This window comes from Poromitra crassiceps (genome assembly GCF_964638095.1).
Source record: "Poromitra crassiceps genome assembly, chromosome: 15".
Lineage (NCBI taxonomy): Eukaryota > Metazoa > Chordata > Actinopteri > Beryciformes > Melamphaidae > Poromitra > Poromitra crassiceps.
The window spans coordinates 20,934,530-20,959,529 of NC_139634.1; the positions used below are offsets into that span (position 1 = coordinate 20,934,530).

General features: G+C 45.4%; 1 protein-coding gene across 1 annotated transcript in view; it reads right to left on the reverse strand.

Annotated features, from left to right (window-relative positions):
- The window catches only part of aff2 (AF4/FMR2 family, member 2), a gene marked incomplete at both ends in the record, with an annotated part of 184,678 nt that overhangs the window by 10,175 nt on the left and 149,503 nt on the right, over window positions 1-25,000 (reverse strand). Inside the window, 10 exons of the mRNA XM_083651808.1 lie at window positions 410-546; window positions 4,280-4,343; window positions 4,957-5,090; window positions 6,281-6,485; window positions 16,061-16,176; window positions 17,071-18,210; window positions 21,210-21,408; window positions 22,841-23,056; window positions 23,202-23,352; window positions 24,595-24,700. Coding sequence (XP_083507934.1) covers window positions 410-546; window positions 4,280-4,343; window positions 4,957-5,090; window positions 6,281-6,485; window positions 16,061-16,176; window positions 17,071-18,210; window positions 21,210-21,408; window positions 22,841-23,056; window positions 23,202-23,352; window positions 24,595-24,700 — 2,468 coding nt within the window. The remainder of the gene's footprint in view (window positions 1-409; window positions 547-4,279; window positions 4,344-4,956; window positions 5,091-6,280; window positions 6,486-16,060; window positions 16,177-17,070; window positions 18,211-21,209; window positions 21,409-22,840; window positions 23,057-23,201; window positions 23,353-24,594; window positions 24,701-25,000) is intronic.

Genomic DNA, 25,000 nt, shown 5'->3' on the forward strand with positions numbered 1-25,000 from the left:
CAGTAGCTCAGCGAGTTGGATTGCTCTTCAGCAGTTCAAAGCTTGTGGGTTCGAGCCTCACTAAGTTTTGAGGTTGTGTGTTCGAGCCTCAGTTTTTAATGGCAACTTGAGCTTTAACCCACAAAGTGACTTATAGAGCTTCTGGACCAACCGACAGACAGAGGGACTTATAGAGGTTCTGGTTGCAGCTAATAAAGTGACAGCGCTTTAACGTGTCAACTGGCCCTGCAAACAAACTAACATTTGTTCAGAGCTTGCTTATCTCATCTGTCCATCCCTCTATCCATCCATTGCTCCATCTATCCACACATGCCTCTGTCCATCCTTCCATCCATCCATTGCTCCATCTATCCACACATACCTCTGTCCATCCTTCCATCCATCCATTGATCCATCTATCCACACCTACCTGATTAGTTCTACAGTTTCCGAGTACATGGTATAAGGTGATTTGGCCTCCAGCGGGTCTCGTTCCATGGCGTTCCCACACTCTATGAATGAGAGGGCACCGTCTGCGTAGTTCACCGCTTTACCAAACTTATCCATCTACAGAGGCAGGAGGAAGACGGCGAAATGAGTGACAGAGAAAAAAGGGGAAAAATTCAATAATGAGAAAGCAAGCAATGTTAGAAAATAGAGAATACACAGACAGAGGAGAGAGAGCTTAGAAGACAGAATGCATAGACAGAGGAGAGAGACGTTAGAAGACAGAGAATGCATAGAAGAGAGAGATGTTAGAAAATAGAGAATACACAGACAGAGGAGAGAGATGTTAGAAAATAGAGAATACACAGACAGAGGAGAGAGATGTTAGAAGACAGAGAATGCATAGAGGAGAGAGAACGTATGTGTGTGAGAGAGATGGAACAAACATTACATTACGTCATTTGGCAGACGCTTTTATGCAAAGCGACTTACAATAACACATTTTTGTCAGCAATAGAGCAATCAACTATGTAACACAGTCTATGATAACTACAACTTCTGAAGGAACAGTGGTACAAGTTAAGGTTAGTTTAGATTTTTTCTCTTTTTTTTTTTAAGAGAGAGAAAGAAGTTAGATCAAGAAGGGCCAAGATGGAGCCTGAAAAGGTGTGTCTTTAGTCTTTTCCGAAAGATCGGCAGTGATTCGGCCGTCCTGACCGAAGGTGGAAGCTCGTTCCACCATTGAGGTGCCAGGGACGAGAAGAGTCGCGAACGGGATGAGCGACTTTTGAGCCCCCGTAGTGAAGGAGGGGCGAGGCGTCCTGCGCTGGTGCAGGAGCGGAGGGAACGGTGAGAAATTTGGAGCCTGACCATAGATTGTAGGTACCGAGGGGCTGTCTGCTGTACTGCCCTGTAGGCCAGTACCAGTGTCTTGAATTGAATGCGTGCCGAGATGGGAAGCCAGTGAAGGTCCCGGAAGAGGGGAGTGACATGAGAGAATTTGGGTTGGTTGAATACCAGATGGGCTGCAGCGTTCTGAATGAGCTGAAGCGGTCGGATGGCTACAGCAGGTAGCCCAGCCAGAAGAACATTGCAGTAGTCCAGGCGAGAGATGACAAACGATGTCTTCACAACACTGTGGCAGACGCACAACCTTCTCTTTGAATAATCTATAAATCCCCCAATAAATCTGAGGTAATAATGTGTAAACAAAGATAAATAACGAGTTAAAGAAATCTTGTTTCATTGTTGGGGGGCAAGCGTAGATATTGTATAATCTTTTGATATTGTATAATCTTGTAGACATCATCAGTCCTTGAATACAATGTTCCTTTGGAGACAAATGATGCAATAAAATAACAAAAATCATACAGTGCAATTCTATGAAATAGACTTTTACACTGCGGAGGCACAGAGCACGCACACAGCACGGATTAGTAAACATATAATTAGAGTCTAGACTGTAGATGTTAACAGTGTGTTTGTGCCCGTCTCTGTGTGTGTATCTGTTTGACTGCACTCACACTGTCTGTGTGTGTGTGTGTGTGTGTGTGTGTGTGTGTGTGTGTGTGTGTGTATCTGACTGCACTCAGACTGTCTCTGTGTGTGTATCTGTTTGACTGCACTCACACTGTCTCTGTGTGTATCTGTTTGACTGCACTCACACTGTCTGTGTGTGTATCTGTTTGACTGCACTCACACTGTCTGTGTGTGTGTATCTGTTTGACTGCACTCACACTGTCTGTGTGTGTGTATCTGTTTGACTGCACTCACACTGTCTCTGTGTGTGTATCTCTTTGACTGCACTCACACTGTCTGTGTGTGTGTATCTGTTTGACTGCACTCACACTGTCTCTGTGTGTGTGTGTGTGTGTGTGTGTGTGTGTGTGTGTGTGTGTGTGTGTGTATCTGTTTGACTGCACTCAGACTGTCTCTGTGTGTGTATCTGTTTGACTGCACTCACACTGTCTCTGTGTGTGTATCTGTTTGACTGCACTCACACTGTCTCTGTGTGTGTGTGTGTGTGTGTGTGTGTGTGTGTGTGTGTGTGTGTGTGTGTGTGTATCTGTTTAACTGCACTCAGACTGTCTCTGTGTGTGTGTATCTGTTTAACTGCACTCACACTGTCTCTGTGTGTGTGTATCTGTTTGACTGCACTCAGACTGTCTCTGTGTGTGTATCTGTTTGACTGCACTCACACTGTCTCTGTGTGTGTATCTGTTTGTCTGCACTCGCACTGTCTCTGTGTGTGTGTATCTGTTTGACTGCACTCACACTGTCTCTGTGTGTGTATCTGTTTGACTACACTCTCACACACACACTCACACACACTCTCCTATAGTAATTGGACCACGTGTGCAGTAAGAGTACATTAGTCTAAAGCCCATGGCACACCAAACAAACATTCTACAACAAACAGACAAACAGATGTTTGTTTGTTGTGCCATGGCTGTCTGTCCTTGTTTGGAGATGTTTGGTCAGATTCAACATGTTCAATCCTTGTGTGTCTGTGTGTAGCCCATGGCACACCAATCAACCATTCTCCAACAAATGTAGTTCTAACGTAACTTCAAGCCAGGAAGACTATAATATGCATTTTACACTTCCTTAATTCACTTTTCTATCTCCACTCTTCAATCTACTCACAAGCTCATAATAAGCTGTCAATTTCCGGGTTTCAATTGAATAATCAGCTGGTTGCCGCCTAGTCTCTTTTTTAACCAATAGCATAGTGTCACATCACTGCTCGTATCACTTCTCACCCCACACACCTCCAGTGTAAGCCTATCGCATTGCTTCGCACCCCCGTCGTAAGCCAATCGCTTGGCGGCGGTTTCCTTATATGCTTTTTTCTGTCTCATTCAGCCTCTCAAACACCGCTGCTGTCATTCTCGCACCCTCCTCCTCCCCCTCTCCTCCGGGTCATCGCAGACCTATCCTATTCTTCAGTCGGAAGAGTCTCATCATGAGTCTCAGAAGGAGATCACCAGCACCACCAGTATCTAGACTCCACAGGGGGATATATCTGGATGCTGATCTGGGCTGATGCAGCTCTCTCAAGATCTCCCTGTGGTGTCTAACCGCCAAAGACTAATAACAATACCTTATTCTCATCATTCTTTCTGTAAAGCATCATTCACGTTATTGTAATAAATATAATTTTATTCATTGGTCTCTAGTCTCTCCTGATTGAACTGCCATTCTGACACTCCAAAGAACTAGCAGCAATGAGGGCAGACTGTGACGTCGCCGCACCGTCACCTTGTTCGGAGCCAAAACGCTGCACGTGAACACAACGCAAATACTACAGCAGACGGGCAACTAGCAGATACATTCTGCGCCTTCGTGACACCTGATTCATGAAACAAAGCAGCGTTTGCCTTCCATTTCGCTCGCTGAAACGGTTTTGTAATATCGCTACTTCTAATCGAGATTATGTCTGATAAAAAGTTGCTAATGGCACGGGCGTGGTCAGCCCTTGTCCGGTGTTTTGCTTGTGGAAGAAAGGAAGAGGCGGAGCTGAGAAATAAAGAGAAACCACACTAAATGCGTGATCTCGTGCAGCGACAGGCGAAGCCGAAGGCACGTCGTGGTGAAAATATCCGTGTATTGGAATGATCAGATGAGATAAAGTTGGAAAAAAATGAGAAGAACGTTTTGTGCGTGCCCTCTCTTCTCCTGCACTGCTTCACTACCCGCTGACCAGCCAATCAGAGTGATCTCTCTCACCGATGGCCCGACGGCGATTCAACATAGAATTGTCCGGAAAAGGTGCCGACAAAGCTGACTAGGATTCGCGGGACACGCCGCCCAGACATGGCCGACGCCCACTAATCTCCTTGCTGTGTCTTACCAGAGCATCAGCCTTGTGCTTCAGCCTCTTGGCCTCCTGCATGTAGTCGTCTGCACTGTGGAGCCTGCACACACAGCGGCATGTTAAAGACAACACATCTCTCTTCATTTCATCACTTTGCATTTCATCACGTTGCACTTAGTTACTGTAGGTTAGCTAGATTGCTTTTAATGGCAAATGCCAACACCACTAATAAGCTGTTGTGTGTTTATTTTTCATGTAGTACAGAAAGCTAGCTGATATTTTCAACATTTCTTCAAATCTGTTCGCAGTTAGTTGGTGGTGTGTACCGTTAGCTGAAGTCACACATGGCATTGCCTCGGGCTGTCTGTCTCAAACAACTTATATTTCTCTGCTACCTACAGGCTAACAAGATCCCTTATGAAGGGTTCCTAGTTACAGTAGGTATCAAGGAAGAAGGAAGCTATATCCAAATGACAGAGCCAATGCCAAATGCAGTGTAGAGGCGGGTAGAAGCTGCCAATTTTCTCTACGATGGTCTTGTTTGTTTACGGTAATTATCTCAAAATTAATTTGGTAATAATTTAGCGATGGTAAAATGCAAAACAGAGCACCTTTAAAGTGTCATAGTATTGTGCTATCGAAACTGAGTTTGGGCTTCTAATGTGCGTGTGTGCGTGCGTGCGCGTGTGTGTGTGTATTATACTTCTACATACGTGTCACTAAATGACAGTCTGGGTCTGCGAGGCTCTGTGGGCGCGGTCAGCGGTTCGGGCCACACCTCCGAGTCCGACTGCCCGTTGGCATGGTAACCGTCTGCACAGGGCTTGTCGCCATGAGCATCCATTTCCTGAAGGGGAAGGAAGGAGGGAGGGAGAAAGGGTACATGGTGTTAATTTGATATGAATTAGTATTATTGCAATGTGTGGGTTTCAAACAGCCATCGCCCTGCAGGAAACCTCCAAAACATTTTGTATGCATGGGAGATGGTCTCTAAAAGTGTGTGTCAGCAAAAACAACGGGACAGTGTATGGGGGAGAACACTAATTATATTGCAAGGGTAAATAGGGGTACAAGGTAATGATCATAATGATGTCATAGTAATGGTCATTAAATGTTTAAATTTACACACAGCTGTATTTTACTTGAATGCATCATATAAAAAATACAAGTGGAAAGTCTTACAGTACATTTTGCAGTTTGCTCTTTCCTCTTTGTCTTCAGCCTTAGTTATAAAGTTATAAATCACAAACCTTTAAAGGTGACCGGGTCACCGTGACCCATGTAGGATTTTCCCTAAATGTATCATTGTCAAATTAATAGGGAACTATGGCTACATTCTGTAGATGCTGACTATTGCTATTTGGCATTATTTCCCTCCCCGCTGCTTTCGATGCATTACCTGCTGTTCTACTGGAAGGTTTCCTTGGATCTTATAGTGACTTGGCCCAAAGAATTCCAAAACCAGATTAAATGCAAGCATGAAAGTATGACGTAGCTCAATGGGGAAAATGTTTGTAAAAGTGATAGCTGTCTTTTTGTGTGTCCCTGGTAGATCTTTCATTTTGCATGCAAACGTAACATAGCATACACTATGTTGAGTGATAGTAATTAGCTATTAGCATTATCCAAAGCAAAAAGACTGATTACGGTAATCTAATATCTATCATTAACTCTGATAGCTGATATACATGTAGCATGTTTATTTCTGAAACTATTTCAGTTGAGCAACCATGCATTCATGCGCTGCCCAGTGATTTTTAAACGGCCATCGCCATCAATTACCACCATCATTCTGACCAATTTCAGACACAACACTACCAAACTTAGCCACATATAATTTAAGATCATTTACCATGTAGTTTTGTGCTGTGCAGGTTCAAATTGTCTCACTTCTGAGATATACAGTAGTCTTAGCATAATAGTGTATGCTAAAGTGTTAGCATGGAGCACCATGCATGATTTTAGTGTCTATCATCATCACCATCATCAACTTGTGGTGTTCCTTTATTATCCATGATCATGTCCTCCAGCACTTACACTGGCATTCTTCCCATGCGATGATGCATTGCCTTCTCCTCTCCTGTGTCTGTGTGAGGAGGTGGAGCAGGTGAGCGCCCCCTCTTGGCTGAGGGCGGAGCCTCCGTCAGAGGTGCGTTTGCGGGGAGGCTCGTCAGAGAGCGGGGACAGGAGGGGGGGGAGGAGCTTCTCATCGCGCCGCCGAGACTGCTTCCTGTTTAGAGAGCTGGGGTAAGACGAGCACACGTGTACACACACACACACACACACACACACACACACACACACACACACACACACACACACACACACACACACACACACACACACACACACACACACACACACACACACACACAGACAGACAGACAGACAGACAGACAGACAGGTAAGAGTTATCTGTCCCTGCACAGGTATAGAAAACACTTTTGTTAGATGAGCTTTATTGAAATGAAATATTTCACTTTCATATCACGCTCTTTTATGCTACTCATCACCTTATATTATCAAAGTGGATAAGAAATAAAACTAGGTAAAACCTAGTATATAGCTGGCCTGCAGTGTTGCCAACTCTTTTCCAAGGAAAGTAGTTATTGGCTCCTCAGAAAGTCGCTGGAAGTCGCCATAAACGTGTCAAATGATGATCTGCGTAATGCAAATCAATAGGCTAGACTTGTTATGCACTGCTGACTCCGCCCATCCGGGCAAGTTTTGCTGGTAACAACTGTGATCATCAGACCTCTCTGGATTAGACACACGTAGAGAAAATCAGCATCAGGGCAGCGATTTCTTGCCAAATGCTTTGGGATTTAACACATTCACATTAACAATAACATGCTTCCCATGGTCAGAAAAAGTCAGCAGATCATTTGTCGCTAGTCGCAGGCGTCTCAGCTCAGTAGGCTTACGTCATTTTCAGGTTCTCCCTCCCACTCTCTCTCTCTCCCTCCAACTCTCTCTCTCTCCCTCTCTCTCTTTCTCTTGTGTTCCACCCAACCACGTGTTCCGGCCAACCAATGTGTAACTTCATCACTCAACTCACTCACTCACTAAGGGACATTTGTAGAGCTGGCGCCACTAGTCGCGGACGAGCAGAAAAATCCATGTGCAGTCTAATAATGCAGAAATCAATGTAAAAGTAATCACCTGCTGGCTCTACTTGGGCTAAATCATCTCACTGGCGATAACATCCAACATTTCCCATTGTTCACATATAATAGTTTGCAGCTATTAAACTGATATTTTCTTTTCAAAATCATTTTAATTGTCTTTCTTGCTAGAACATCGGATATTAATCCCCCGACTGGCTGGCTGTAGCTCTTGTGACTCATATTGTTTGCAGCACAACAGATAATATATTATTATATTATATATTGTTTACAGCACAACAGATAATATATTATATATTGTTTACAGCACAACAGATAATATATTATTATATTATATATTGTTTACAGCACAACAGATAATATATTATATATTGTTTACAGCACAACAGATAATATATTATATATTGTTTACAGCACAACAGATAATATATTATATATTGTTTACAGCACAACAGATAATATATTATTATATATATTATATAGTGTATTATTATATTGTTTGCAGCACAACAGATAATATATTATATATATTGTGTGCAGCACAACAGATCATATTTTGTCTGTTTTTCTCTCCCTGGAAACTGGGGTTTGATGGAGCGAGAAAGTGCTGAGCTAGCAGAACACCGCCCCAGGCTCCGACATTAGTGATAATATACAAAACCAGAGAGACAAAGACTAATTAGTTGCTGTAGTTTGTGTGTGTGTGTGTGTGTGTGTGTGTGTGTGTGTGTGTGTGTGTGTGTGTGTGTGTGTGTGTGTGTGTGTGTGTGTGTGTGTGTACTAAGTGGACTGGATGCCAGTGTGTGAGCTCTCCTCGTTATTTAAAGGGGAAATAAGTGAGATCTTTACTGCCTCATAACACAACACGACCACAGTATATCTGCCAACACTCTCCAAAGACTCAATGACTTGGCCAGCTGCAGGCTGTTTAGGAGGAGAGGACTTGGCCAGCTGCAGGCTGTTTAGGAGGAGATGACTTGACCAGCTACAGGCTGTTTAGGAGGCCAGCTGCAGGCTGTTTAGGAGGAGATGACTTGGTCAGCTGCAGGCTGTTTAGGAGGAGATGACTTGGTCAGCTGCAGGCTGTTTAGGAGGAGATGACTTGGCCAGCTGCAGGCTGTTTAGGAGGAGATGACTTGGCCAGCTGCAGGCTGTTTAGGAGGAGATGACTTGGCCAGCTGCAGGCTGTTTAGGAGGAGAGGACTTGGCCAGCTGCAGGCTGTTTAGGAGGAGATGACTTGACCAGCTACAGGCTGTTTAGGAGGAGATGACTTGGTCAGCTGCAGGCTGTTTAGGAGGAGATGACTTGGTCAGCTGCAGGCTGTTTAGGAGGAGATGACTTGGTCAGCTGCAGGCTGTTGAGGAGGAGATGACTTGACCAGCTGCAGGCTGTTTAGGAGGAGATGACTTGACCAGCTGCAGGCTGTTTAGGAGGAGATGACTTGACCAGCTGCAGGCTGTTTAGGAGGCCAGTTGCAGGCTGTTTAGGAGGCAAGCTGCAGGCTGTTTAGGAGGAGATGTCTTGACCAGCTGCAGACTGTTTAGGAGGAGATGACTTGACCAGCTGCAGACTGTTTAGGAGGAGATGACTTGACCAGCTGCAGACTGTTTAGGAGGAGATGACTTGACCAGCTACAGGCTGTTTAGGAGGCCAGCTGCAGGCTGTTTAGGAGGAGATGACTTGGTCAGCTGCAGGCTGTTTAGGAGGAGATGACTTGGTCAGCTGCAGGCTGTTTAGGAGGAGATGACTTGGCCAGCTGCAGGCTGTTTAGGAGGAGATGACTTGGCCAGCTGCAGGCTGTTTAGGAGGAGATGACTTGGCCAGCTGCAGGCTGTTTAGGAGGAGAGGACTTGGCCAGCTGCAGGCTGTTTAGGAGGAGATGACTTGACCAGCTACAGGCTGTTTAGGAGGAGATGACTTGGTCAGCTGCAGGCTGTTTAGGAGGAGATGACTTGGTCAGCTGCAGGCTGTTTAGGAGGAGATGACTTGGTCAGCTGCAGGCTGTTGAGGAGGAGATGACTTGACCAGCTGCAGGCTGTTTAGGAGGAGATGACTTGACCAGCTGCAGGCTGTTTAGGAGGAGATGACTTGACCAGCTGCAGGCTGTTTAGGAGGCCAGTTGCAGGCTGTTTAGGAGGCAAGCTGCAGGCTGTTTAGGAGGAGATGTCTTGACCAGCTGCAGACTGTTTAGGAGGAGATGACTTGACCAGCTGCAGACTGTTTAGGAGGAGATGACTTGACCAGCTGCAGACTGTTTAGGAGGAGATGACTTGGCCAGCTGCAGGCTGTTTAGGAGGAGATGACTTGGCCAGCTGCAGGCTGTTTAGGAGGAGAGGACTGGATGTCTGCCCACCACCTCAAGCTCAACCTTGGTAAGACCGAGCTACTCTTCCTCCCAGGAAAAGACTGCCCTCTTGCAGATCTCTCCATCTCCATTGACAACACCACTGTACTTCCCTCCCAAACAGCCAAGAACCTTGGGGTGATCCTTGACAACCAGCTGTCTTGCTCTGCCAACATAGCTGCTACAGCGCGCTCCTGTAGGTTCTCTCTCTACAACATCCGCAAAATCCGTCCCTTTCTCACAAGAGAAGCGACTCAACTCCTGGTCCAGTCTCTTGTCTCCTCCCGCCTGGACTACTGCAACGTGCTTCTGGCCGGCCTACCTGCCACCGACATCCGACCGCTTCAGCTCATTCAGAACGCTGCAGCCCGTCTGATATTCAACCAACCCAAATTCTCTCACGTCACTCCCCTCTTCCAGCAGCTCCACTGGCTTCCCATCTCGGCCCGCATCAAATTCAAGACACTGGTACTGGCCTACAGGGCAGTACACCAGACAGCTCCCCGGTACCTGCAATCCATGGTCAGGTTCCAAACCTCTCACCGCTCCCTTCGCTCCTCCACCAGTGCAGGTCGCCTCGCCCCTCCTTCGCTACGGGGGCTCAAAAGTCGCTCATCCCGATCTCGACTCTTCTCGTCCCTGGCACCTCAATGGTGGAACGAGCTTCCACCTTCGGTCAGGACTGCTGAATCACTGCCGATCTTTCGGAAAAGACTAAAGACACACCTTTTCAGGCTCCATCTGGGCCCTTCTTGATCTAACTTCGTTCTCTCTCTTTCTTTCTTTAAAAAAAAAAAAAAAAAAAAAAAACTAACCAACCTTGTACCACTAACCTAAACTTGTACCACTGTTCCTTCAGAAGTTGTAGTTGTCACAGACTGTGCTCCATAGTTGATTGTTCTATTGCTGACAAAAAAATGTGTTATTGTAAGTCGCTTTGGATAAAAGCGTCTGCCAAATGACGTAATGTAATGTAATGTAATGTAGGACTTGGCCAGCTGCAGGCTGTTTAGGAGGAGATGACTTGACCAGCTACAGGCTGTTTAGGAGGAGATGACTTGGTCAGCTGCAGGCTGTTTAGGAGGAGATGACTTGGTCAGCTGCAGGCTGTTTAGGAGGAGATGACTTGGTCAGCTGCAGGCTGTTGAGGAGGAGATGACTTGACCAGCTGCAGGCTGTTTAGGAGGAGATGACTTGACCAGCTGCAGGCTGTTTAGGAGGAGATGACTTGACCAGCTGCAGGCTGTTTAGGAGGCCAGTTGCAGGCTGTTTAGGAGGCAAGCTGCAGGCTGTTTAGGAGGAGATGTCTTGACCAGCTGCAGACTGTTTAGGAGGAGATGACTTGACCAGCTGCAGGCTGTTTAGGAGGAGATGACTTGACCAACTGCAGGCTGTTTAGGAGGCCAGCTGCAGGCTGTTTAGGAGGCAAGCTCTAGGCTGTTTAGGGCAGTGGTTCCCAACCACCGGGCCGCGGACCGGTACCGGGCCGCAACGCATTTGGTAACGGGCCGTGAGCCCGGTGCAAAAAAAATAATATATACATATATATATATATTTTTTTTACAAACTACAAACATAAATAAACATCAACTTGAAACTATGCTTTAACTATAATATTATAGCCTATGTTTATTAAAAAATATATATATATTATTATTATTAACACGTTCACTGCCATTGACGAGTTATCTCGGGTTACAGAATCCGACGGTTCACTGCCAAAGACGAGTTATCTCGGCTTAAATTTTTTTATTTATTTTTTGACGGTGGGACGTGGATCAACGCTCCCCACGTCTCCTATAAAAATATTGGAGTCAGCGAACGTGTACAACCCATTCCACGGACCCACTAAGTGGCGACAGTGCTCTCCACACTAGGAAAATCAGAGCCAAAACTGTAGGGTAACGCGCAAGGAAACCATTCTCTACTGTAAAATGGATTGGCGAAAACGCGCATTATCGCGCTGGGAGCTGGCGGTGGGGAATTCCAAAAATAGACTGGGTGGAAAACACTTTGAAACACGCAGCATAAAGCCTAGAATCGCACAAAGCTTTATCAAAGCTCTCAAACCCAAGAAACAAGTGAGCCCTATCCACACTCGCTGCCAGGGAGGGAGGCTGCTCAAACTCGCAGCAGCAGCAGCAGCAGCAGAACACTCGCTTGTGACAAACGCTGCGGAGGAGAACGCCCACGGAGGGAGGAGTTGGAAGCAGAGGGGGGTTTCCTGCTGTTATGGAGGAAATTACTGTTCAAAACTATTGTTTAGATGTCTGACGTCTTACTGATGCCAAAAATGAATGGTTAAAGTGACTGTTCTATCGAATTTCACAAAAAGCCATTTATCTCAGAATAAATTTCCAGACGCTGAAACCATGCTGTATTCAACTGCTAATGCTTACATAACTACTAACTCTACAAACTAACTCTTTTAGACAGAGAAAGCACACATTCTATTAGTTCTTTTGAGATATTGTGTGTTCACAAAATCTTAGCAGAAAAGAATCCTCGGGTCTTGAAAGATGAGCCAGAATCCTCAAAAAAACCCTCTGGCAGAACCTACCTACAGTAAAAAAAAAAAGGCTGGCAGTGAATGTGTTAAAATTGACAACCGGTCCGCGACTTTTTTTCCATCTATCTACCGGTCCGCGGCACAAAAAAGGTTGGGAACCCCTGGTTTAGGGGGCCAGCTGCAGGCTGTTTAGGGGGCCAGCTGCAGGCTGTTTAGGAGGAGATGACTTGGCCAGCTGCAGGCTGTTTAGGAGGAGATGACTTGGCCAGCTGCAGGCTGTTTAGGAGGAGATGACTTGGCCAGCTGCAGGCTGTTTATAAGGAGATACGTTCTATCAGTGTTGAAATTCTTGCTGATTGCCAATAGCGGTTGACAGAGATCATATTAGGTTACTTAACACCTCTTTAAAGCATAATCGCTAAGAATTTTTGCTCAAATTTTCATATTTACGTTCAAAATTTCACCACTCACAGTGTAGACTAGCTTGCTTCAGTTTGCCAGTAGCACTGCTGTGTAACTTTGATTTATAATACCTTTGACTGCCGACATTGCAGAATTCACTGCTATGTTGCTACAGTATGTACTGCTGGAGCTTACATACTCATGACTGGTTCATGATGCCAGGTAGGAGATGAGATAGGGAACAGGTTTTCCTAGTTTGCAGTTCGTAATTACAGGAAATCCGATTTGCCAATGAGCTTATATTCGCTTCAGGAACTGGACAATCAGAAAATCAATACAAGTGTTACTGGGTCGAAAATATGTGTTTGAGAGCAACACTCCCTGTAAAGTGGAGGTACTGTACATAAAGCTCTATAGTGAAGAGAAAAGACTAATGACAAAATTCAGACCACAATCAATCATCATGATGGCAAAAACCCAGAAAAAAGGCCTATGCTCAAAATAACCCTAATTATCCTTTAAGAACACATGTTGATGGACTTGAGGAGGATTGTCATAAAAAATCACACCCAGGTGTTGAAGTAAGCAGTGCAGGTTTGCAGGTCCAACCCTTGTCCTACATCCCCTCCCTCTCTGACACTGTGTGTGTGTGTGTGTGTGTGTGTGTGTGTGTGTGTGTGTGTGTGTGTGTGTGTGTGTGTGTGTGTCGGTGTGTGTGTGTGTGTCGGTGTGTGCGCGCGCGCATGCATGTTTCGAGCCGCTCTCTCCATAGCATGCCAAAGTCTTCCAAATGAGGAAATGAATTCTCCATTTTTCCAAACGTTTCGTGTGTGTGTGTGTGTGTGTGTGTGTGTGTGTGTGTGTGTGTGCGTGCATGCATGTTTTTTTTTTACCGCTATTGTCCTTGAGACGAGACGCTCTCTCTCTCAATCTCTCTCTCTATCTCTCTACATCTGTGTCTCTGTCTGTGCTGACCGGTGGGTCAGGGGCATTTCTAGGGAGTGGCCAGGAGTAGCACTGGCCACCCCTGAAATCTTATTGGCCACCCCAGGTGGCACCCCAAAAATCCTGAGGGTGCTGCTGGCATTACTGTCTAGCTGACATTACTGTCTTTCAGAGGCTGTCGCGGGCTCATTTTTAATGCTAGAGTGAAGATACTGATATATTACACCAGAGGACCTAAGGCCATTGCTAACATGTCATTCTAGCTGGTTGGGAAGGGGGCTAAATAATGCTCCAAATTTAGGCTAAATTTTGGCGAGCGAAAACATCCTTCCTAAATGCCACACTCAGTGCCACCCTTGCTTAAGTCTGTGCCCCACCTGGGCCACTGCCCTTAATGGCCTTAGGCATATAGGCTAAATCTCACCCACACATATCCTGTGCTCAAACACACATAGTGCAGCTGCACCACTTAAAAAGCCTCTTAACCTCCTCTGGCTGAAGACAGCTCCGTGGGCGAAGGCCACAACCACACAGATCCAGGCCATGACCTCCATTTCCTGTCACCATCTTCCCCTTCCATCTTTCCTGACTCTCATACGCTCTAATAAAGTAGAGATGCTCTGAAAAAGTTTCCTCTGTAGCTGTGATGTCACGATGAGGCTTATTTATTGAGACTGTAGCTGTGATGTTATGATGAGGCTTATTTATAGAGACTCTGTAGCTGTGATGTCATGATGAGGCTTATTTATAGAGACTCAATAGCTGTGATGTCATGATGAGGCTTATTTATAGACTCTGTAGCTGTGATGTCATGATGAGGCTTATTTATAGAGACTCTGTAGCTGTGATGTCATGATGAGGCTTATTTATAGAGACTCAATAGCTGTGATGTCATGATGAGGCTTATTTATTGAGACTCTGTAGCTGTGATGTCATGATGAGGCTTATTTATAGAGACTGTAGCTGTGATGTCATGATGAGGCTTATTTATAGAGACTCTGTAGCTGTGATGCCATGATGAGGCTTATTTATAGAGACTGTAGCTGTGATGTAGAGACTTATTATAGAGACTATGTAGCTGTGATGTCATGATGAGGCTTATTTATAGAGACTCTGTAGCTGTGATGTCATGATGACTTATTTATAGAGACTGTAGCTGTGATGCCATGATGAGGCTTATTTATAGAGACTGTAGCTGTGATGTCAAGACTTATTTATAGAGACTGTAGCTGTGATGTCATGATGAGACTGTGATGTCATGATGAGGCTTATTTATAGAGACTCTGTAGCCGTGACATCATGATGAGGCTTATTTATAGAGACTCTGTAGCTGTCATGACAAGGCTTATTTATAGAGACAGCCAGCTTAGTTTGTTTTGAATAATTGAAACAGAATGCTGAAATTCATGGTTTGTCATTCCTGGGTCACAGCGTGAATTTAAATCCCATCTCCAGCGACTTCCATCGCCCATTAAAAATGTTAAGCCTTTCTGAAAATACTCTGGAAAAAACGGATGACCTCGACCAGTCCCTCTCCCAGTCAGACGAGGTGGTGGAAGGATACAAAGCTGTGCCTTTTCGATTACACCGGAATCAGTTGGTACTCACATTTTTCCATGTTAACCAATAATTCGGTTGAAAATCCTCAAATTGTTGGTGAAGTGAAAGGAGGGGGTCTTTAAATCCTGATATGCATTAAGCGTCAATATCTCACCTCCATATTTCTATAACCTCCCTTGAGCAAAAGCGTGGCATTCTATTATTTTTCATCAAATCGGTTAAAATCTCATTCTCTGTGTTGCCCTGCTTGTGACAGGCAGAGCAAGGAAAGCGTGAAAACAGTCTCTGTTGTTGTGATTGCATTGGATGAGCATATAACGGATTATTTGCCAGTGGTTCCAAAGTTAAAGGACTATTTGACCCTCTTACACTCTTGCACTATACTTTACCTTTTTGTTGTACACAATTTCCCTCAACCTGCCTTGTCTACTCTTCAGTCAGTCATTTCCTACATTTCCCAGAATTACTTTCAGCGACCCGTCCTGTACCCGTGGACTCGTCCTGACATTTACTGTTGAGGTTTTAGACAGTTGTAAATGTGATAGTTAGTTAGTAGTAGCAACATTTTGTAAATGTTAAATGTACCCGTGCCTTGTTTGTTTTAACTTTTTAACTAATTCCTTGTATGTGTACATACTTGGCCAATAAAGCTGATTCTGATGTGAAACTCCACTGTACTGTAGCTGCACTGCAAATATCCCCAATGTGACACCCCATTGTCTAAATTAAGAAAAATACACCACCAAACGTTGCAAAATAGATCCAGAAATGTAAATGACATTGCGTTTTAAACAATGTTATGTGGATTTTAGGGTGGATTGTCACAAAGTGGTAAATATACTTCACAGTATTTGTCCAATGCTGTTTTTCCTCCCAGTTGGTCCTTTTATTTGGGGAGCTAATCTTGTCGCCGTGTATATTGGGTACTTACTCCGCAGAGCTGCTCTTGTGGGTGTGTATTGGGGAGATGCAGGGTGGGAGGAGCTGGCAGTCTTTGTCCAATCGTAGCTTCTTATTGCTGTTGACTGACGACTCACCGTGGTCCGACTGGGGACATAGAGGACAGATAAGACATTCAGTGAGGGGGAGAGGAAGAGAGAGAGAGCGTGTGCGCGAGAGAGAGAGAGAGAGAGAGAGAGAGAGAGAGAGAGAGTGCTTGTGAGAGAGAGAGAGAGAGAGAGAGATAGAGAGAGGGAGAGGGAGAGGGAGAGAGAGAGAGAGATAGAGAGAGAGAGCAAGATAAATGGTAGAGATTCAAAAATACCAAGCCCCAACCTCTGGTTCTGAAGCCAACACGGAAGGACCAAAAACTGCAGTTCCTCGAATGGCCACTTGAGGCCATTACAAAAGCGAGTCATTCCTTATAGACCCCCATGTTAAAATGCCCAAATTTACAGCAGAAATAAACATGTTTACAACCTGGTTAAAAAAACGGTTTTGGACTCGATAGCTAATTTCCCTGTTAACTGTACAGAGGGTTCATTTTTATATAACTCACCCATTTAAGTCTATGGCTACAAAAAGAAGTCTGACTGTATAGAAGTCAATGCGAAAATGACCCTACTTCTCACTTCTCACTCAAAATGATTTACCGTAAACACTTTCTTAATGAGTTAATGGTGTCACTCGCTAGTTTTAAGTCTTCTTCAATACAACATGATGTACATTTTTTTAATTATGGTCCCATTTAGAGTCAAATAAACGATAAAGCAGACTATGCTTTGGGGTGTGATTGACAGGCCGCCTGCCCAGTGGCTGCGCAGCTCGCCGATCTCGGACCAATAGCAGCCAACGCTGCGTCTCTGTCTGGTAAAAAAAGAAAAAGAAAAAAGATGGCGACAATCAAAATGCCAAACTCAAGGCTTCAAAACAGGAGTTCACAAACCCATGGGTGACGTCACCGTGGCTACGTCCATATTTTTACACAGCCTCTGTCCTCACCTTGTGTTTCCTCTTGCTCTTGCTGGTGTGTTTGTCGGTGGGGACCACCATGCTGGTGGCGGTCTGCCTCCGGTGTTTGGCTCCGTTCTCTCCTCTGCCCGTCCTCCCGCTCAGCCTGGGGTTCTCTCCTCTGTCTGTCCTCCTGCTCAGCCTGGGGTTCTCTCCTCTCTCTGTCCTCCCGCTCAGCCTGGGGTTGCTCTGCTCTTGCGTGGATGGGTTGTCCGGGGGCCCGGGACCTTGGCACACCTTCTCTCTGTCCATGGCCGCAGTGGCCCTCTCCCTCTCTCTGAGGACGAATCTCTCCCTGTCATCTCTGTACGCCTGCTTCCCCCTCTCCGCCGCCCGCTCTCTGTCACCCTGCCTCTCCCTCTGCCCCAACTCCTGCCCTGTCCTCTCGCTCTCTTCTTCCGCTCTCTCCCCTTTTTTGACTAACTTCTCTCTGTCCCGCGGGCCCGCCGGCCACTCTCTCTCTCCCGTTGCTATCCTCTCTCTCTCCGCCGGTCTCACCCTGTCTCTCTCGCCCGGCGCTTCTTCGCCCCCGTCCTGTTCCCCCATGCCTCCTATAGATCTGTCTCGCAGCCCGGGCACCCTGCTCAGCAAACTCAGCTCGATTTTCACCCACAAGCTCTGGATCTCTTGGTATTCCCTCAGGGGGGAAAGAGGCAGCTCATGTCCCAGGTTGGAAGGGGGGGACATGGATTCCAGGTCCTTGCACGGCCCCCCTAACCCTCCAGGATCGGGGACCGAGGTACCAAATGAGCCACTTAGGTTGGTAATGCTTAGGGAGCTACAACTACTACTACTGTTACAACCACTGCTAATGCTACCGTTAATATTGCTGCTACCATTAGTGGTCACACTGCTACCATCTTTGAGCCGAAGCCCCTTGCCTCCAAAGGTTCCTAGACTCCCCACAGCGCTGTTGGGGCCGAGGCACGGGGGAAAGGGCATGTGCACGTTGGACAGAGTCTGCGTGTTGATGGCGGTGCGTGTGGCTTGAGGCGGGACGGCCGGGACTACTTTGGCCACCTCCTCCGCATCCGAGTGGCATTCCGACGAGGAGGAAGAGGATTCCGTTTCGATGAATTCTCGGGATTTGGGGGTGATTTTGTTGCTCGGTCCTCTGTGTTTCCTCTTGTCCTGTTTTAAAGATGTAAGAAATGTGGAAGAGAAGAAAAGGGCAAAGGGTTGCGTGAGCCGAACTAGATCGAACTGATCATCAATCAGAGAATGATATAGGACAAATATTATGGAGAGCAAAAAACAAGGGGAAAAGTGTCCACAAAATAGCATTGTGCTATATTAATGAGTCGATTAGACACTTCTAGGACACTTCTATGCTAGATAAGGTTAAGAATGACTTAATTGTCTCAAAGGAAGAATTTATCTTGAGTTGAACAAAAAAAAAACAGCACAACATAAATCACAGTTAACAACAAAGGCATAACGTGGATATAATATATATGATAAAATCATGGAAAGTTTCTACTTTATCAGTGGCCTAGTTATCAATGTGGATTGACAGTAAAAAGATTTGTCATGTTCCTGATGTTCACTGTCATTTGAAAAGAAAAAAGAAAAGAAAATGTTGACATTGTTGTGCATAATTGTACGTGGAAATGAATGAACATTTGGCCATCTGAACCAATGTCCAGATGAATTAAGCTTAAGCAGCTGGTGAAGAGGTGGAAGACATCAAGACCATGCTTGTCAGTCTCTCAGGTCAGACTTGTCAGTCAGGTCTTAGGTCAGACTTGTCAGTCTGGATGCATTGTAAAGTATCAAACACAGGAGGGCGTTGATAGTGCCTGAAAAGATGATTGATGATTCTTCAGGATGACGGCATAAAAAAAGGATTGGGTTTTGGTGTTTTTCTGAAGAAACAAATATAATGATGGGAGGCGGCCATGGCACAAAGATCAACAAAGCTGGAAACGTGGCACATCTTCAAAGAAACAGTAAGCTTCCTCGGGCCTGGAATGCGTTGCATGCCGAGCGACGGGCCATTATTTGGTTTGTCTGAACATGAGTCATATAGATTCATCTTTCTGACATGTGGGCCTCACTTCAGCACCTTTCACTTTTTCAACTCTTTCTCTGAGGAACCACAATCTCAAGGTTTACTTTCCTGTGACCTCAAATTAATTCTGCAGACTTCTGTTCAAGCTTCAAATCACACGGGGAGATTTTTGGATTTTCATAGCCAACAACTGTGACGCTGATATTTTGAACTATTGATGTTTTGATATGAACTACTTTGGAAATGCAAGCACTTTCCACTTTTCCTTCTTAAAGGAACACTTCTTAAAGGAACACACTTTCAACCAGCTTTGTATCATTAGAACATCAGTAGTATATCAGAAACCTGTAAAGGTTTGAAGGGTCATTTAGGTTTGAAGTCATTCATTTAGTTTGACAGTTATTGAGAGTTGATTTGAGTTAAGTTGTGGACCAGTAATGTTATTCATGCACAGCTGGTTGAAAATCGGCGGAGTGTCCCTTTAAGGACTGAATATACTTTTTCAAGTGTTATAATAATTTTCTAATTAGCTTTCTTTCTTTCTTTCTTTCTTTCTTTCTTTCTTTCTTTCTTTCTTTCTTTCTTTCTTTCTTTCTTTTTTGTCTTATTCTCTTTCTTTCAACTTGAATCTACACAATCTTCATAAAACCACTAAGTGTTAACTCGTTAAAGCCCGATGACTCAGCTCTCTCCCTGTATCTGTCTGTCTGTCTTTCTCTCTCTCTCGTCTCCATATTTCTATAAAGAGCAGTCAGCTGTGCCACAGCAGTCATGTAATAATACAGTTTTTATGACTTCAACAAATCACCCAGATCATCATGGGCTATACGGACAGTGCTAACGTACATGCATGGAGGCCTTGGACTTGAACAGTGTCTTTACAGATTCCAGATGCACGTTGCGGAAGGGAAAGTTCCTAATGTGCTTGCATGGGTTGGAGACATGTCTCCCCACTGTGTATTTTACCCCGGTAATGCGTCTTCTTTCCATGAGAATCTCTAATTTTGGACGAATATGCGACTGCTGGAAAACTAAACGAAACCATCCCTGTCAGATGCAGACAGAAGGCTGTGAAGCTCTTGGAAATGACCTTCCCCTTGTTATCTTGCCTGTTTTTGATGATTCCCACCTGAACCGTAAAGCAAGGTTTATTGTAAGCTCGAGGAATGACAGAGACAAACAATTTGAACTGTAGGATACTCCATATGCAGCACCAAAATAAACCAGCGGGCAAGAAGCAGTTGAAAGCAGAGGATTTTTCAAATGCTGGATATCTCAGTTTAGAATGAATCACTTCTGCAGGCACACACGCACATGCACGCACACACACACACACACACACACACACATGCACACGCACGCACGCACGCAAGCACGCACGCACACACGCACACACACACACACACACACACACACACACACACACACACACACACACACACACACACACACACACACACACACACACACACACGGGGACAGCCAGCCTTGTAGTCTTCATACAATTCAGGAAGTGGATCTTTTTGATACATTCTAAAATTTTGAGTGTATCATTTTAACATCAATAAATCATTAGACTGACCACATTACTTTACCGTAAAATGCTATTTTCTCTGTGGCAGCTCAGTCATGTAGTGTGAAAACCAAAACGACACAAAGACTCCCGATGACAAGACAACAAGTCGTGTAGTGCCAAAAGAACAGCGACTGCCTTGTACATGCAAACTACTGTGTGAACTGCCCCCCCCTTGCTGTGTTGTTGCTGTTTGTTTGTTTGTTTGTTTTTTATCAAGTATTTATTTCATTTCTTTAACAAAGTACAAAAAACAAGCATAGAAGAAGAGAAAAAGAAAGAAAAGAAGGAAGAAAGAAATACACAAAAAATAGAGCAAAGCTCCATCCCATATCCAGTGTCCCCCACAGTCAAGCAAGTTCCACATAAGAGTTTGTTTGTTTGTTTGCTTGATTGATTGAGTGAGTGAGTGAGTGTTTGGTTTCTTTGTCTTACTGTATTTCCTCTCCACTCAGTATGTCTGTCAATCCTGTTATGTTTATAAGCTGTCCATATATGAAACTTTCAATAAAAAATGGGGTAGTGTGTCCATGCTATAACACTAACCTGGCTGACGCTCACAGCAGGCACGGGGACAGGTGCTTGCTGTATGGACGGTGGAGTGGCAGTGTTGTTTGCGTTGGTAGCGGTGCGGGGCTCCTTCCTGGGGGCAGTTTTCCCACTGGGAGGTTTGGTTCGCGGCCTGGGGAGGTTCTGATGCTCCAGAGAGGGGGGAGGCAGCAGCTCCTTGTCCCTCGCTGCTGGGCTGGAGGGAGGAATCACAGGAAGAATTAGGATTGCAAATCGGAATTGGATTCAAAATCGAGGAGGTGTAGGAAGAAAGGAAAGATGTCCTTCCTTCCATCCTTCCTTCCTTCCTTACACCACACTTGGGCACGTGAACTTCTGTAGTGAACCTTTATGATGAGAGGTCCCCAATGGAGAATGTCAAATGAGTGGACTAACTTCTGAATGGACTAACTTCAAGCAGTGCACCGAAGCTGACTTCTACTCAATCTGTGCAGAGATCAGACAGTGTTTCAGTGCTAGCTGCCAAGAAGCCAAGTGATCCACTGGGCCTCTAGGCACTTGATACTGAGTGAAAGGGTTGGGTGTAAAGCATTACTAACAGGTTCAAGTAACAGTAACAGCATCACTAACAGGTTCAAGTAACAGTAACAGCCTGAGTAACAGGTTCAAGTAAGAATATTACAGTGCAATCACATGTTAAGCTGTCACGTTTGTTTTCACCCCCCCTCTAAATATCAGATTGAAGTTGAATGATCAAAAAATAAATCAATGAATAAATCACACCCTCACTTTCCCATTAGTGTTGGTCTCCTGCTGAGCTAGTTTAGATGAGAAATGCTGATGGCTGATGTTCTCTTGGTGGATACATTCCAACCACTTTGATTCTATTGATCAAAAGGAGAGAAAGAACATTGGACATCAGCCCTTCAATGAGTTATTGATTGCCAGAAATGTTTGGGGTGTAATAAGTAATAGCATTGCTTTTGAATGGAGTAATGACTCGTTTTGTAACGAGTAATCGAGTACTCTATGACTTTACTCAATGCTGACGAGTGATATGGGATAGTCCATCAGCGGACAATGTCTCAGCACTGTAACCTAGCAACACTCGTCAGAGCACAACTGAAGACTGTTGTTTAGCGGAGTCAAATGAGGCTTTTGGGATGCTGCCAAATGACTGATGGAAATCACATTGGCTTGACCCTAAATGCCACAGAGAGGCCACTTTGAAATGCTCCAGTTAAGTAGCCACTTGGTCAAGGGTGGAGTGGACATGTGTTTGGCTTGAGAGGAAGATGTTATTCTCCATCACTTTGTTCGCATCTTTCGATCCTCACTTGCTTCCTTCCTTCTTGTATTGCTGCATCACTACAGTCGTTACTAATGTGGTTTGGCCTCTTTGCTGCGGTACTGCCACAGAGGTAGTGTCGCTTACCAGACTACCTCAGTTTCAGGAGAGTGTCTGGCTCCTCTCAGGGTGCTTTCTCACTGGGGACCACAGCAGTACTGTAGGCTACCGCAGCAAAGCCCTGGCCCCTCACTGCTGCCACAGCAGTACTGTAGGTTACCGCAGCAAAGTGGTCAAACCAAATGAGTAACAACTGTACCTATTTTGTTTGTTTGTTTGTTTCTGTGTTCCTTCCTTCCTTCCTGTTTCTCTTCCTTACCTGTGCTGGTTGGCTCTGGTCCATGTCTGGCTCTGATTGTCCTCAGAACTGTTTGACCTCTCTGTGCGTCTGGGCTGCTTCTTCCCCGTTGTATTCCTCCTGGGCGTCGTGACCTCTGACCCTGACAATAGCCCCGGCGACAGCCTCATCTTTGACCTCTGTCCCTCCGCCGAGGCCTTCTGGTTCAGCTTGGCCTTGGCCTTCTCTCTACCCGGGCTGTCAAGCATCAAAATAGATTTTTTTGGGTGGTTAGAGACACAGATTTTGTCAGACAAGCCACTTCAGTTTGTCGGTCTCGTTTGTCCGTCCATCCATCCGTCCGTCCATCATTCATCCATTTTCAAAACTATCCAGCTCATACCAGAAGGTCCCCCTTGTCTCCTTGTGTTCCACTGTCTGTGCAGGTGTGACGGGGGCGCTGCTGACTCCGCAGGACTTGGTCTTGCCAGCCACACCCACTCCCGGTGCCTCGCTCCCTGGGGAGAAAATCTCCGGACCCTGGGTGATGGTGCCTGTGCAGTGGAGGTAACCGGTGAATTTCGCACTTGTAATACAGTGATTTTCTCCCCTTAATAACACGCTCTGCACTAGAATTTTTTTTTTTTTATTAATTTAGGAGTCACCTTATGACAAAGCACAATTATACTGTATAGATGTTCTCATTTCATTTGTCCACCTTACTGCTGTGTTTCCAAGGTACTTCCACAGCGGTGAAAGTGGAGCTTACGTGTTTTATTTGTTCTTTACAAAAGATCCCCTTCACTGCTGCCACACTGCCACGGCAGTGCCGCAGTAATGCCACGCTGCCACGGCAGTGCCGCAGTAATGCCACGCTGCCACGGCAGTGCCGCAGTAATGCCACGCTGCCACGGCAGTGCCACAGTAATGCCACGCTGCCACGGCAGTGCCACAGTAATGCCACGCTGCCACGGCAGGGCCACGGCAGTGCCGCAGTAATGCCACGCTGCCACGGCAGTGCCACAGTAATGCCACGCTGCCACGGCAGGGCCACGGCAGGGCCACGGCAGGGCCACAGTAATGCCACGCTGCCACGGCAGGGCCACGGCAGTGCTGCAGTAATGCCACGCTGCCACGGCAGGGCCACGGCAGTGCCACAGTAATGCCACGCTGCCACGGCAGGGCCACAGTAATGCCACGCTGCCACGGCAGCGCTGCAGTAATTCCATGCTGACATGGCTTTGTTATTTAAAACATCCCCCTCACTGCTGCCACGCTTCCATGGCAGCGCCGCACCAATGCCATGCTGCCACGGCAGTGCCGCAGTAATACTGCAGCAACGCGGCCAGATTAAAAGAGTAACATCTGTATCTTAGAGGTTAAAATCTGAGATGTTTTTATTTTAAACAGTAGTCAATTCTATAGGTCATGTAGGGATTTGACATCAACCCACTATATACTTTTTGTAGCTATAATCTCATGAATTCCATATTAGACACACTGGGTTTAACTTTCCATATATACACAGTATACAGGATGTATAATGTGTATGCCTGTACATATATACAGTATATATACAGGATCTATAATGTGTATGCCTGTACATATATACAGTATATATACAGGATGTATAATGTGTATGCCTGTACATATATACAGTATATATACAGGATGTATAATGTGTATGCCTGTACATATATACAGTATATATACAGGATGTATAATGTGTATGCCTGTACATATATACAGTATATATACAGGATGTATAATGTGTATGCCTGTATGTATGTACTGACCGGTGCCATGACGCTCTTGCTGTGGGGCGACCAGCGGTTTGGTTTGAGGCTGGACTTTGTTCAACCAGCTGTCCAACTGCCACTTGTTGGTGGAGGGAGGCTCCGGCTTTGGGGGGGGGGGGGGGGCAGGGGGGGGGCAGACAAATAGAGATGTGTATCAGAATATTCCTATCCGTAGACAAAACAGCATCTCATACATCAGTCAGAAACTCAAAGGAAGTTGTTGTTGAGTGTGTTTTGCTTAGCTTTGATGCTGCTTAAAGAACATGGTGCAGGTGGAATTGTTTGATGAATTGATTGATATGATATTGATTGATATCTTTATTGATTCAATAAATACATGATTGTGCATGGCAATACAAGAAACAATATTGATCAAAAGGAATTAAACACAATAAAGCCCAAA